Below are 14,269 nucleotides of genomic sequence, written 5' to 3'. Positions count from 1 at the left end.
TTACTAGTCATCAACAAGCTATATACATTTTTCTAGTGAAATATTGTACATGTAATTTAAATTGCTTCTTCAGTCCTCCAGGATTTCACAATTATTTTTGTGATTTTTTTTCCCCATCAAAATCATTGATTTTTGTGGTGCTACTTTAGAAAGATTTGCAAGAAATTTTGTTATATTTACCTATTTAAACCTCTTCCAAAACCTGCGTATAGAAGTAAGCAGATGAGAAAAAAAGATAACAACCAAACAGATTCAACACAAACACTTTTATTCTTTAAGATATTTAAACAGCTTGGTTTTGATTACGGGCTGCACAGTGGCGCAGTTGGTAGAGCTGTTGCCTTGCAGCAAGAAGGCTCTGGGTTCGATTCCTGGCCCGACGTCTTTCTGTATGGAGTTTGCATGTTCTCCCTGTGCATGCGTGGGTTTTCTCCGGATACTCCGGTTTCCTCCCACAGTCCAAAAACATGACTGTCAGGTTAATTGGTCTGTCTAAATTACCCCTAGGTGTGAGTGTGTGTGTGCATGGTTGTGTGTCTCTGTGTTGCCCTGCGACAGACTGGCGACCTGTCCAGGGTGACCCCGCCTCTCGCCCGGAACGTCAGCTGGAGAGGCACCAGCAACCCTCCCGACCCCACTGAGGGACAAGGGTGTAAGAAAATGGATGGATGGATGGTTTTGATTATAGACTATAACTTGACATAAAGTAAGACTGAATGCAGTAAAAGTAAGAAATTCTGCCACTTAAAATCAATTGTTTTGATAATTTCCATGGAAAATCTGCCATAAACTTATAATTACATAAGCATTACCGTGAAAAAATGCAAGAATCTCTTCACTTTGCATGAATTTCTATGTTTGCAGAATCGCACTGCCTGTTTTACTGCCATGGGGTGGCAGGCTTAGGCACACAATTATTGTTTTTAAAAGTCTTTCCAGTTGAGTCTAAAACTGATTCCAAACTGTGAAAAGAACTGTTCAATTAATGATTCAAATTAATATGAATTTATTGGGAATAGTGAGTAGATGTAAATGTTTTATTTGAATATTTTCAGATTCTACGGTGAAACAGAGGCGAGGTTAAGACAAATATTCACAGAGGCGTCTCAGAGGTAAATCCAACCAGTTCACTGTGAAATCCGTGAAACATTAAATGGCTCCAAGCAAAAAGAATCATCATCCCTACTGTTCAGACTGTATTCTTGGTAAATACCCATCCTTCCTCTGACAGACAGCCTGCCATCATCTTCATAGACGAGCTGGATGCTTTGTGCCCGAAGCGAGAAGGAGCTCAGAACGAGGTGGAGAAACGAGTCGTCGCTTCTCTCCTGACTCTGATGGACGGCATCGGATCGGTAGGTCATCTCAGATCAGGTGACTCTCAACAGAACTCCAGCTCTCAGGACTTACAGGTGTAAAAAATGAGAGTTCGGTTAAATACAACCTGCTATAAACGTAGTACATCCGGGGTCCTTAAAGCTGATTATGAAAGATTTCATCAGAAGGTTTGGTTCCAAGTTGCACAGCATTCTAGGCACTAACTAAGAGTGAAAGGGGGCATTTTTCACTGAGAAGCTTTTAGAGATATGAACACATAAAAAAAAAAACTGTGTTTATTGAGAAATAAAAAAATATATATATCTGTGATCTGGTTGCCTTGGAGAAATGAAGATTTTGTTGTCTGGTGAACCGTTTCTTGATTGTTTTTGCCACTTGTGAAATATCCTGAAAGACTCAATAATGACCATTCTCAGCTTTCTTGTAGAGACCACCCGATTTTTATTTAAAATATCTCAGTATTTAAAAAAATCTGTTTCCACAAAGCTTTGGGAGGGAAATTACCCACAGTCACAGAAGATTCAGAAAATTTTACTCAGTTTAGAGTAGTTTTTCTTCATAATAAAATTACTCAACTAACAGTAAAAAGAACAGCACAGTAAAGAAACAAAACACTCCTGAAAGTACAGTTTTTTTTTTACAAAATTACGTAAATGTAACTAGTTACCTCCCAACTCTAGTTGCTTCTCAACAGTTATTGATTAAATACTAAATTAAGGTAGAATTTGTCTTCGTTTTTCAGTCTGAGGTTTTTCTCTTCCCATGGACCAGGAGGTGCTGGTTCAGTAGACGCAGACTTCCTGCTGCTGTCAGGATTCCTCATCAGGAATGTAGATTGTCATGCAGAAACCATCTCTGCAGGCTGGATGCACTTCAGACGCTGTGGGTTGGATCTCTGGGGCGTTGTTTGTGCTCTAATGAAAGCAAAGATCCTCCCCGTAAAAATACACACACACACACACACATCCCAGAAATTTTATGAAAAAAATTACAGATGGTCGCCTTGAGCTGGTCCAACATAACTGGATTTAAGTAGAACTGCGTGTCCTCAGGAAGAGAACGCCTTCATGAGGATTAATGGTGTCATGCAAGAGGAGCAGCTCGCTCTTTGTGTCCACCCGTTACAGGACCGGGGGATCCAGGGTCACCAGGACCGAATGCCTTCTGGAATGCAGAGAATCACTTCCTGCTCCTCAGTGTTCTTGTCTGCACTACAATTTATCTGTTTGACTCCCTTCGGCATAAAAACGTTGGAGAGGCCAAACACGCAACTCATCTTGCAGGCAGACCACCCCAGAAAAGACGGGATGGAGCCAAGTTTGAATCTCAAGATGGTTAAATGTGTTAATAACATGAAACTCTGAAAATCAGTGAGGGACGTTGGTCAACTATATTGGTGGTTGGGTTATTTAAATACTTTTTGTTTCAATATGCTGTTGAGAATCAGAGAAATTGTCTCATAGCAAATTGGACCCCAAATTCTCCGACTTAAGTGGACTCATTTATTAAACTTGGGTAATTTAATTGGAACGTAATTTAATTTCTCTAGTCTGCTGACTCAACGGGGCTACAGTTAAAAACTTTAGATTTGCGCATAAAGGAAGAGATAAGAGGATGAATCTTTTTTTAACCTTTTTGATAAGTAAAATCCTAAAAGTGTTGTGTTTATTTGTATTTATCCTCTCTGAGTCGACACTTACTAGTTGGGTTTGTTGCACCTTCGTTGTCAACGAAGGGGCAACGAAGGGGTTTAGGTCTGGACTTTGACTAGGCCATTGTGATAGATGGATCTGATCTGATCTAAACCATTCCAGCAGGTCATTGTACTGCTGCAAGGCGAACCTCCACCTCATTTTCAAGTCTTTTTGAGCCTCTAACAGGTTTTATTTCAGCATTTTCCTCCATAATTTTCTGATGTTATTATATATATATATTTTTTTTTTAATTTACAATTTCTATCATATAAAATCACATTAAAGTTTTTAAACTTTTTTTTTTTTAAATAATCATAGTTATAAACACTTTTGAAGGAACTGTTTAAGATGTGTTTATGTTACACTGAAACACTTTTATGTGTCCAGGAGGGTCACTCAGGCCAGCTGCTGGTCCTGGGGGCCACAAACCGGCCCCAGGCCCTCGACCCTGCCCTGCGCAGGCCGGGACGCTTTGACAAGGAGTTAGAGGTCCGTACAAGCTTTTAACTCGTGACTAAAGTCATGGCTGCTGCTGCTGCTGAAATTCAGCAGTTCAGTTTTTCCAAAGCGTCTCTCCCTGGAAGTCTCCAGCTCCCCGTTCTTACCTGTGATCCCGGCCGTGTTCTGTTCAGGTGGGAGTTCCTGGCAGTGCAGAGCGGGCTGACATTCTGCAGAAGCAGCTGAGTTCGGTGCCGTGCAGCGCCACCGCAGCAGAGCTGGTGCAGCTGGCGGACGCCGCTCACGGATACGTCGGAGCCGATCTCGCCGCTGTTTGCAAAGAAGCAGGCAAGTAAAACTCGGGAGTGGTTCTTCATCATCACTGTTGGACCAAGAATGGATTTCAAACCGGTTTTCTTAGTGAGAGTGGGTGTCCCCTGTTTGTGGAGTCACAAACACAAACCTAAGTAAAACGACGGTTGTTAATCTTGACCTTTTTAAAGGAAAGGTGGCATATTGTTAAAAATGGTGAAGCTCTCCAAGAAAGTAGTTCCCTTTTGATTTTGATTTTTCAGTTCCTGATTCTGGTAAATTAGCAAAACTAAAACAAATTTAAAAGGCCAGTTAAATGATTTAAATTTATGCTCCTCATTTTACCTTTCATTCCTCATTTTCATGCTTTATTATATTGCCTGCTTTCTATTTCTTATTTTTATCCTTATTTTCTTTGTGCTTCTTTCTTTCTTACTCTCTCTCTACTGAAATTTCTTTCCACTTTCCTTCCTCCCTCTCGTCTCTCATTTTATTTCTTTCCTTTCTTGTTTTTGTAGTCTCTGTATCTTTACAGTAAGCTCAATGTGAACTTTTGTGTTTATGCAATAAAAAATTAACTCTGCTCATTAAAAAAACTAAAATATTAGTTTCTGATCATCATATCAGGAACTTTGTACAACAGAATAACACAAAAAACTTTAAAAAAAAAAGAAAAAAAAAGCAGTAAACCCAATTTGGAGCCCTGTGGAACGCCAAAATCGATTGGGGCCACAAAACTAAAACAACCTTCATGAAAACTTCTGAAATTTGACTAAAAAGTCTACAATAATAAAAGAAATAATAGTTTTGATCTCTGTCTGTAGTTTAACTGAGCAGGGTCAAAATTATATATATATTTTATCTGGAACAAAGTGGGATAACAGACGCTTGCTATTAAACGTCTCTTTGTTTACGCTCCTCATCTAACTCCCAGATTTGCTGCCCTGTTGTTTAGAACTGGTTTTCCTCGATGGTTCAGGCGACTAGCCAGCAAATTAGTACGAAAAAAACAGTCAGTTTATGAGTTTTCACTTCATCTTTTCTTATTGCCCTGATCTCACTCCTTCTTGAAGAAATTTGCCCGAACCTCAATTAGTTTTGGATTATTTATTTCCTATTTGGTTTTTAATGGTTTGATGACATGTTTTCTTGGCGTTCGTTTTCCGCCTGTAGCCTTTTTGAGCACCAGGCTTAGCCAACATTTGATTGTTTTTTATTTCATATAGAGGAAGTTGGGACTTTGTGTGGTATTGTGCTCCCAGTTAGAGAAACCACTGAAACCACTAGTTATTGTGAAATTCCTGTGCCCCCTCACTCCTACTGCCACAGAGTACCCCGCCTCACGTCCCCAGAATGAGTGTAGTGGCCTGGGCTCGGTTGTGCGACTGCATGCTTATTTGTTTTTCTGTGGATGTGTCTGTGTGTGACCCCATATTGGCTCTTGGGTGGTCCCGCCGCCTTCGGTCGTGGCGTATTGCCTTTCCAGCCTGGGAGGGAGCTGGGACTGCTGCTCGGAAGCACTCCGGCTGGGAGCGTGATTTACTATCCGCAGAGGGCCAGACGTGACTGGCAGTGTTTTCTGCAGAAACCTCTTCATGTCCCGGGGGAAACAACAAACTCCCCAACCCAATCCGCTCACTTCCTCCCGACGCATCCAAACCAAAATCACTTAGAGAAACACAGAGCCCTTCAGGAATCATCTACAAGTCAGAAAGTGCTTTCTGCTTTCTGTCAGCTCGAAGAAATAAAATTCCAGCTGGATAACATTTGAAACTAATTTATTTTGCAGATGAAACTGAATCAAGATGGTCAGGTGTTTGCAAGGAGGTACAGATGGCGCAACGACCTGATGCTTAAGGCAGTGGTACTTTAGGGAACCATTCATGTTTCTGTCTGTACCATGTTGAAAAGTGCCAATTGTGGAAACTTGATTAACTCAATCATATGCTGATAAGTCTGTGTGATCCATCTATGAAGACTGGGGCTGAAACAATTAATCGGGTTAATCATGATTAATTGATGATTTAAATAATTTTCGACTAATTACCGGTAAGTAATTGATTAATCATTAACTGGAGTATACAGACTCAAAAAAAGGCATTTTACTAAAAGAACACCGAAGCCAGAGCCAAAGCTGTACAAAAAGAAATACAAGCTCTGTCACTTAAAACATGTGCTTTACTATTTGTCGTTGTTACATTTTGTACTAGTTAAGATGCAAACATAGCAAGTCTCACACAAAAAATGACTGGGATAATCCAGAAAAAATATTTTAGGGTTTATAGTCAAATCATATAAATAATGTACTATTTGCTGCTCTGCTTTGTGTCACTTAACTCAGTCCTACAGCTGGTTGTGTAATCTGTTTACTCGTATCACTAGCCTGCAGTCAGCTGCTCGCAGTCATTTTCTGTTGTCTTAGTAAATGTGTTGGCTGGTTGCTAAGTAACCACACCAGGTTGTCTTGGTGTTTTGCAACTGAAAATGTTTCAAATCACCCGAGTTTGTCTTTTTGTATGGAAATGGAGTAGCTTTTTCTCTTCCAATTGACTGACAGTTTAGGGCAACTAGTGGGGGAGGGGCAGCGCTGGCCGACTCTGTATGCCATACACGCTGAAATCTGTGGTCACATTGTTTTTAGGGGGTTTCGTCTTTGCGCATATTTAGGATTGTCCTGTTAAAAACCATTTCATGTGTGAAGATTAAAAGTAAATTCACCAAGTTTCCATCGTAAGCATGGCTTCCTTGTACGTAGATCAGTTTGCACACATGGTGCCAGTTCATGCTTTCCCTGGCAAAAACAAAAGCCAGAGTCTGAAAAACAAGCAGTTGTTTCCTTCTGCTGCTCAGGTAACAATGAGATGTGGGGGGAAGCATTCGGTGCGACGCAGCGCTTCCTGAAAAATAAGAACGAGGGGACATATCACGGTGACTCCGACATGCTCGGGTCACGCAGAAGATCCTTACATCGCACAGCTGCAGAGGCGCCCTCCCATACACACACCCGTTGCTCTATATTTAATGCATACAAGACACACGTTTGAGTTTAGGTTTCACATCCTGCTTTTGAGACAATACCAGCCTGCTTTTAGATCAGAGAGTAAGAACCTCAAGTTCAGCTGCTCCAATCTGAGGAAAGTCAAAGGGAAGGATGGCAAGGCCAAGTGATTGTATGTTTTTTCTGTGTGTGTGTTTTTGTGTGTGTGTGTGTGCACAAGAGTGGATGGAAATCTTGATGTCATCAGGGAAGTTTTTGTTTGTCCACTCAGAGCCCCAGGAACAACGTCTTGACGACAGATGTGTTATATAACCAATCCTGAACTGTAGCGGATCTCAGATCGACGAGTCCGGAACGTAACGTCAGACAACAGGCAACTCTGTTCCACCAAAGTCACCTAAAATCCCTTTGAAGCCTCCGCTGGGCGAGCAGTTTGTTTGGAAAATCAGTACTTTTACTTTTCTGCATTAACTGAGGGAATTCAGGTCGGATCTTTGATCCCTGAATGACAGAAAAAAAATTTTAACCAGAAAAAAAATAAACAAATAAACAAAAATGCAGCAAAAGAGGTAACCACCACTCTTGGATTCAGGATTATGAAGCCAAGTTTAAGAGTGTAGTGGCATGAACTGCAGCTGTAATCAGTGCACAGAGACATAACCAGGACAGAAGTTACAACTGTAAGTTTCCTGCTGTTTAACCTGCTATTTAAGTTCTGCACACAGAACTTAAGAAGGCTCATATTTTATGATCAGGAAAATTATCTGCCATTGAGATCCATATTAGAAAGGGTTTATGATTTTTGTTCCATATTCCTGTTAGTAGTGTGTTTGTTTTATACACAAATACATGCACAGTTTGTGTATTTTCCTAGATTTTCCTTCTCAGATGCACACTCCTGATAACCTGAGTATTGAATAACAGATCAGCATTTTTTCTTATGATGTACTTTTTCCTTGATTTCTTATTTCTTTTCTTTGATCAGAACTAGGTTGCTTCCCACTTCAGTTCTCCTATTTGCTCTAAACGAGGACCTCCAGTGGCCAGATGCTGTAATACAACATTCCTCCTTTTTATATATATATATATATATATATATATATATATATATATATATATATATATATATATATATATATATATATATATATATATAGTTTCATGATTCAGAAACAAACTATTACTATGGATTTTGTTTCCAGTCCTAATAGATTTAGGCGAATATGTCTGCATTTAAATGTAAATTTATTAAATCCTATCAACTGGTAGTGTTGAGTGAACAAACACATTCCTTTCATAATGTTCTCTCTGGATCTGTGTCTGAAGGAGGAAGGTGGTTTTCATCATAGTTCCATGCAGGCTGACATATTTATGTACACATTCAGACGTCGTTCTGCACTGTGTTAGTCACAGCACAAAAATCCAACGAGAGCACGGCAGTAACTATTTATAAAAGTATCTCTGGCACCGTGCATGTGGTATCTGATGTAGCACATTGACATTTCTTGTGGCTGATGTCTGACGCGTGTCATTACGCATGCTCTTATGGCTGACAGAGATGGAGCTATTTTTAAAATCCTTTATTTTACCTCTTATTGGTTGAAAGTTTTCATGTTGGAGTTTATTGTGATGAGTAATGGACGTATAGAAGACATGCATTTTGGTGTAAATTCCCTGCAGACTAAGAGTCGGTTCTTGAAAATTGAGTTTATAATAACTTAGAGTCATTATAAAAATGCTATATTTACATATAAAAGAAACCTGTCATAAAAGAAACCTGTCTTCATAATTTAATGTCTTTGAAAAAATTTTTTTTTACCATTGTTGCTCTGGTAGCGGCTGCACAGTGGCGCAGTTGGTAGAGCTGTTGCCTTGCAGCACGAAGGTTCTGGGTTCGATTCCCGGCCCCGGTCTTTCTGCATGGAGTTTGCATGTTCTCCCTGTGCATGCGTGGGTTTTCTCCGGGTACTCCGGTTTCCTCCCACAGTCCAAAAACATGACTGTCAGGTTAATTGGCCTTTCCAAATTGCCCCTAGGTGTGTGTGTGTGCGTGTGCATGGTTGTTTGTCCTGTGTGTCTCTGTGTTGCCCTGCGACAGACTGGCGACCTGTCCAGGGTGACTCCGCCTCTCGCCCGGAACGTTAGCTGGAGATGGGCACCAGCAACCCTCCCGACCCCACTGAGGGACAAGGGTGAAAGAAAATGGATGGATGGATGGATGCTCTGGTAGCTTGCATAATGAGCTCAGCAGATGAGCACTTCCACCAGGTGTTTACTAATTGGTGCTGACTAGTCTGAAGGAGTTGAGTGGGGCAGTCACAGTGGAGGGCTGCTCTGTGAGGTGGAAGCTTTGAAACTAGAGCTTCAAGGAGGAGCTGCACCTCAAAGGCAGGGTTTGGTCCACTCAGGCATTTTGCACAGCTGCATGGCTACAAAGGGGGATTAAAACATGCATGAAAGAATCAAAGCAACGCTCTTTGATTAGGTAATAACTTTATAACATGATGTAAAGCTCAAAAAAGTCTATTTTAAATAATACTGCCCTTTAAATGCTCTCAAAAATCATGAAAGATTTACAGTTTTGAGGGAATGTACTTCCTTTTTTTTTTTGCCATGAATGGCCTAATCTTAAAGTCCTAGGAGAATAAAGTCTTATCCTCACAGTTTACTGCTAAACTGCATCTTCTTTAAATAAAGGATGAAGTTGAGCATCAAGATTTAGAAAACAATAGCCAACACTTTGTGTCATATTGACAACATTTCACAAACATCTGGGCCAGATGCTAAATCAGAAGTGAACACAGAAACAGATTTCCAGCCCAGTCTTGCTTCCTGATCACTTCTCTGACCGTGATCCCAACCCACCAGAACCTTACACTGAGCAGCATTTGGTAACGGATTCCTTTAGGTCAGGGGTGTCAAACTCCAGTCTTCAAGGGCCGCTGTCCTGCAGTGTTTAGATGTGCCACAGGTACAAAACACTTGAGTGAAATGACTTAATTACATCCTCTTTGTGTAGATACGTTCTCCAGAACCTTGCTAATGACCTAATTATTCTATTCAGGTGTGGTGCAGCAGAGGCACATCTAAAAGTTGCAGGACACCGGCCCTCAAGGACTGGAGTTTGACACCCCTGCTTTAGGTGTTCTTGGAAGCTCTCATGTGGTCTCACAGACCCTGGAGTCTCTCTGGCGTCTCTCTGGAACACAACTGATCTGGCTGCTTGTAGATGACTCATTTCCACAGTCTAAACAGTGCAAATTTTCTGTAGCATGTATGTTGGGGTGCGTTTGGGTTTGACCACATCCGGGCGCAGTGTTTACAAGCCTCTCTAAACAGGGGAAGCCCGTTGCACCTAAACAGGGCCAGTAAAATGTATTCTATGAAAGGGTAAACTCAGAGTTTTGAGTTGTGCCCACAGAAAGCCCTTTGATTAAATAATGCCTGTGATTTAGATGGTGATTGTGCAGGAAAAAAAAAAAGACTAGAAATCTTATTAAAGCCTCCTTAAAGCCAAACCTTGAGGGGTTCAGAGTTTTTACCTAAAACCATTAATCATCCAGGCCAGCAGGCGCAGGAAACGAGGAGTAGAGATTACTCCTCTGTGTCGAAACGAGGGAGAAAAACGGCAGCTGAAATGAGCGCAGTTTTGTGTGTTTGACATAAATTCTCCAGTGGAAGACTAAATGAGCCAAACAGTGCTAAATGCTTGCTGATGTTTACAGCAGCAGCCTTGCCTTATAAAGGACTTTTTCCATCTCGTTTGTCCTTTTAAAGACTCTGCAGGAATTTCAGGACAGGCCACATAAATATCAGTCGGATCAGCATGTGAAGTTTATTTGAGGCGTCTGTTTATAAAACCCGGAAATGTGCTGCTTGTACTTCTTAACCCCTGCACTTACCTTCTACCAAGGCACATCTGTATATGTGTGTGTGTGTGTGTGTGTGTGTGTTTCTGAGGTTATCGGTTTGTAATGCACAGTTTATGCTCGTGTTTTAGAGTGTATTGTTTGTGGGAGTGAATTTGAAGAGCTCGTATTATTGGCGTGCTTCAGCCCCGAGAACAGATGTTGGGTATTTTAAATACAGGTGCAGAGAATGCTCCGGAAACTGAGTAATGAAAACGTTCCTGCGGTTTTGTAATAGTGTAATGCCTGAAGTATTTCCACAATTCATTAGAGGGAAGAGTCACTCAGGAACTACAGCTCCGGCCTGATCGTCGCTCATTGTAATGTGTGTTCTGCCTTGAGTGCAGAAATATTATTTACTTTTCTACTGAAACCTAAAACTGCTTTAAATCTTCCTGTCTCTGCTCATAAATGTAGTTTAGATAATGATGCTGAAATGACCTGAGAAGGAAGTTGTAGCATTGACAGATGACACAAACGGACTTAAAGGTATTCATACCTCTGATGCTTTTCACATTTTACAACCTGAGACTTTATATTTCATGGAATTTATTTATATTTTATGTGACCTTAGGGCTGGACGATACTGCTGAAAAACATATCACAATATATGCGTTTCAGATCAGTCGACATCGATAGATATTGATTAGTTATTTTTATTTTAAATGTCGGAAATATTACCAAACTGGTGATACCGTTTTTTTTTTTTTTTTTTTTTTTTTTTTTTTTTATGCAGTTATAAGGCAAAGTGGCAAAACTGCTGCTATTCCAGTTACTTAACAGGTTATTGTAAGGAAACCAAAGAGTGAGTCAGTTGCTTAGTAACAAATTCATTGAGTTCATTGAAATTATTGGTGGATAATCTATTGATATTGATCACATGTCTGTCACAATGACAGAACAACACACTGTATCACTTATCGTGCCTATAGAAAGTATTCACCCCTTTAACCCTTTTATTGTTTTTACAAATTAACCATGATCAACAAAATTTTCCTCTTTTGATAAAAAAAACCTTTAATTTGAAAGTGAAAAGTGATTTTATGAAATGATAATTAAGCAAAACATAAAACTAGTGATACATATTCACCCCTTTATAGTGATCTGTGCTTCCAAACATTGCAGAGTAGTGGGACTAGAGTCACTGGTAAGAATTTAACAATTTTATTAAAGCATTTTTACATACATATTTTATTTGACCACTCATGAAGGTGTTGATCTGGCCAACGTAATATGAACAAGTTTATAAACTAAAAAACTAAAAAGTCTGAGGAGTTAGCATATGGACTTTTCATTAATAGTCACAGCACCACCTACTGGTAGCAGGAAGCAGGAAGTCTTGTTGATGAGATCATTCAGTCCAAATAAAATTTATTGGATTTGGTTTGAGTACAGGAGGATGTGACCCCCCCCCAACCCAACTCCCAAAGGAGAGGATGTAGATTTTTGGGGGAAGATCTGTTTTTGATGCGCATAATTAAGAACATTTCTGTTACATAAAACACAAATAATGATCTGTTTTCCCTTAGCCAAGCAAACTCTGTGAACTCTTCCTTCTCAGTCTTATAATTTGAGCCTTTGCTGATGTTTTGCAAATGTGCATTCTTGTTCATCTAGGAGGCTCCTTTTCCTTTCATTTCCCACTTGATTACTGCTGAATTTGAAGGATTCCGGAAAGTAAGAGCGCAAGAAAAAGTAAATGGGAACACGAGTCCACATAAGGTTCGGATTAAACTGTGTTGTGTTGCCTCTCTTTGTTTTTTCCTCCTCCCTTCCCATCGGATGTTTTCATAACAAAACCAAATGTGTGCGTGGAGTCAGCCAAGAGCAGTTCGGAGGCAGTGAATCCCTAAAGCAAAATATTAAAGTTACATCGTTGAATCGGGTTTCCGCCATCCTCCAGGCTGTCGGGCTGGAACCATATTTCTCTTTAAGATGGGCCATTTCTAAACGTTTTCTGTAGAGATTATCTTTGTAAGAGAGTTTCTCAACATTTGTCAATGTGGTTTCATGTTATGGGGCAGCAATGACATTACCGCTTAAATCAGGGGTCTGGAATATTAGATAATAAAAACAAAGATATCTTTGGTCAGTTTGTAAGACTCAGAATTTATAGACAACAAACTTAACATGCACATCCATCTATTTTTTTTACTCTTTTGCTTATTCAAGGTTAGGTAAGCCAAAGTTCCTCAGGTGCTTCCAGACGGGATTTATAGTCCCTCAATCTAGTCCCACAGGGTCTCCTTCCTGAAAACCTCCAAAAAGAGTCACTCAGAAAGCAGCCTATCGCCTCAGTTATGCTCACTTTTTCTTAGCAGGGGAAGATCCTCATCTGATTTTTGAGACTCAAACCAGCCACACTATGGACGAAACTCAAGTTTTAAAAAGTCTTAAATCCATATATATTTAAGACATTTAAGCCCTAAAAGTATGGGACAACAAATTTAAGTAAGGTCTTAAATTTGTCGTTGCATGACTATTTAATCTTTAAATATTCTGCGTAGTTTTTTTATTTTTTTAATCACATGACTTTTCTGTCTTGCAAAGGTTTGAGTCACACACAGACGTCTTCATTGGATTCTGTGATTACCGCTAACTAGCTTCTATTAAACCCTTGCTAGCTAACTAACTAGCTAGCTTTTCACATTCACCATGCAAACATTTCACTAGTTACTGGACAATGTTCGTATTAGCTGCTGATTCGCTTCTGTTGCCAACCTAAACAAGGTTAGGTCAGCATGTGAAAACCTGCTGCCATCAACCACAAATGGACACCAGAAGTTTCACTGCAACTGCTATGTTTGATTGTAATACATTAGGACCCCACAAACATCTCCAATATAGCTTTTTTTGGTCTTTAAGTTAATACAAGGTGACATTAAAAAAGTGTTAAATTAATTAAAATGTGCTTTCTTCTATATTTTACTCTGCCTCGCCTCGTCCATGCCGCTCAGACCAGATATCTCTCTTTTGGAACATTTACAGTTTCCAAATGGAGCTAAACAATTTAAGAACACAAAACATATTGAGCTGTTATGCAGAGAAGGAACTGTAAGCAGAGATATGACAGAATCGGGACTCTGTATGCTTACAGAAAGCAAACCTGCTGCAATAATTGTGCTCCTCTGTCTTTTCTTCCTCTCCCTCTCGCTTAGTCAGACAGGCTCTGGAAAACATAAACAGGATGCAGTCTTGTCTGATCATAAATCCCCCCGACCCCCGTCTGCTGCCTGGCCCCCGGTCCTGGACCACGTCCGTTCCCCACCAGCCCTCAACCCTCTGTCTCCCGCAAAGACCCCCACCCGACTTTGCTCCCTTTACACATTTGCGTGAGCTCTAGGTTCTGACAAATTGTCACCCAGCTTATTGGCATATATAACACACACTGTGCAGATAGCTGCTGTGTGCAGTGTTGTGACACATGTCAGAAAAAATCCTTCTCAATAAAATCATTGTGGGCAAACTGATCTCTACTAAAGTCCAGCTTGAGGGAAAAGCAGGAATGGTATTTTTTGCAGAGAATGTGCTTGAGACCAAGGCCCTTAATCAATCCTCATTTCCTTTCTGACATGGATAAC

The 14,269-nt window shown here is 40.3% G+C and overlaps 1 protein-coding gene across 2 annotated transcripts in view; it reads left to right on the top strand.

Moving 5' to 3' along the window:
• afg2a (AAA ATPase AFG2A) overlaps positions 1-14,269 on the top strand; it is a 110,298-nt gene that overhangs the window by 3,805 nt on the left and 92,224 nt on the right. For both annotated transcript variants that reach the window (XM_008421144.3, XM_008421145.3), the window contains exons 6-9: positions 1,056-1,112; positions 1,232-1,355; positions 3,420-3,521; positions 3,665-3,818. In XM_008421144.3, coding sequence (XP_008419366.1) covers positions 1,056-1,112; positions 1,232-1,355; positions 3,420-3,521; positions 3,665-3,818 — 437 coding nt within the window. The remainder of the gene's footprint in view (positions 1-1,055; positions 1,113-1,231; positions 1,356-3,419; positions 3,522-3,664; positions 3,819-14,269) is intronic.

This window comes from Poecilia reticulata, chromosome 10 (genome assembly GCF_904066995.2).
Source record: "Poecilia reticulata chromosome 10, P_reticulata-male-v2, whole genome shotgun sequence".
Lineage (NCBI taxonomy): Eukaryota > Metazoa > Chordata > Actinopteri > Cyprinodontiformes > Poeciliidae > Poecilia > Poecilia reticulata.
The sequence above is the reverse complement of the archived record's forward strand: the minus strand, read 5'-3'. Positions and strand labels throughout refer to the sequence as shown.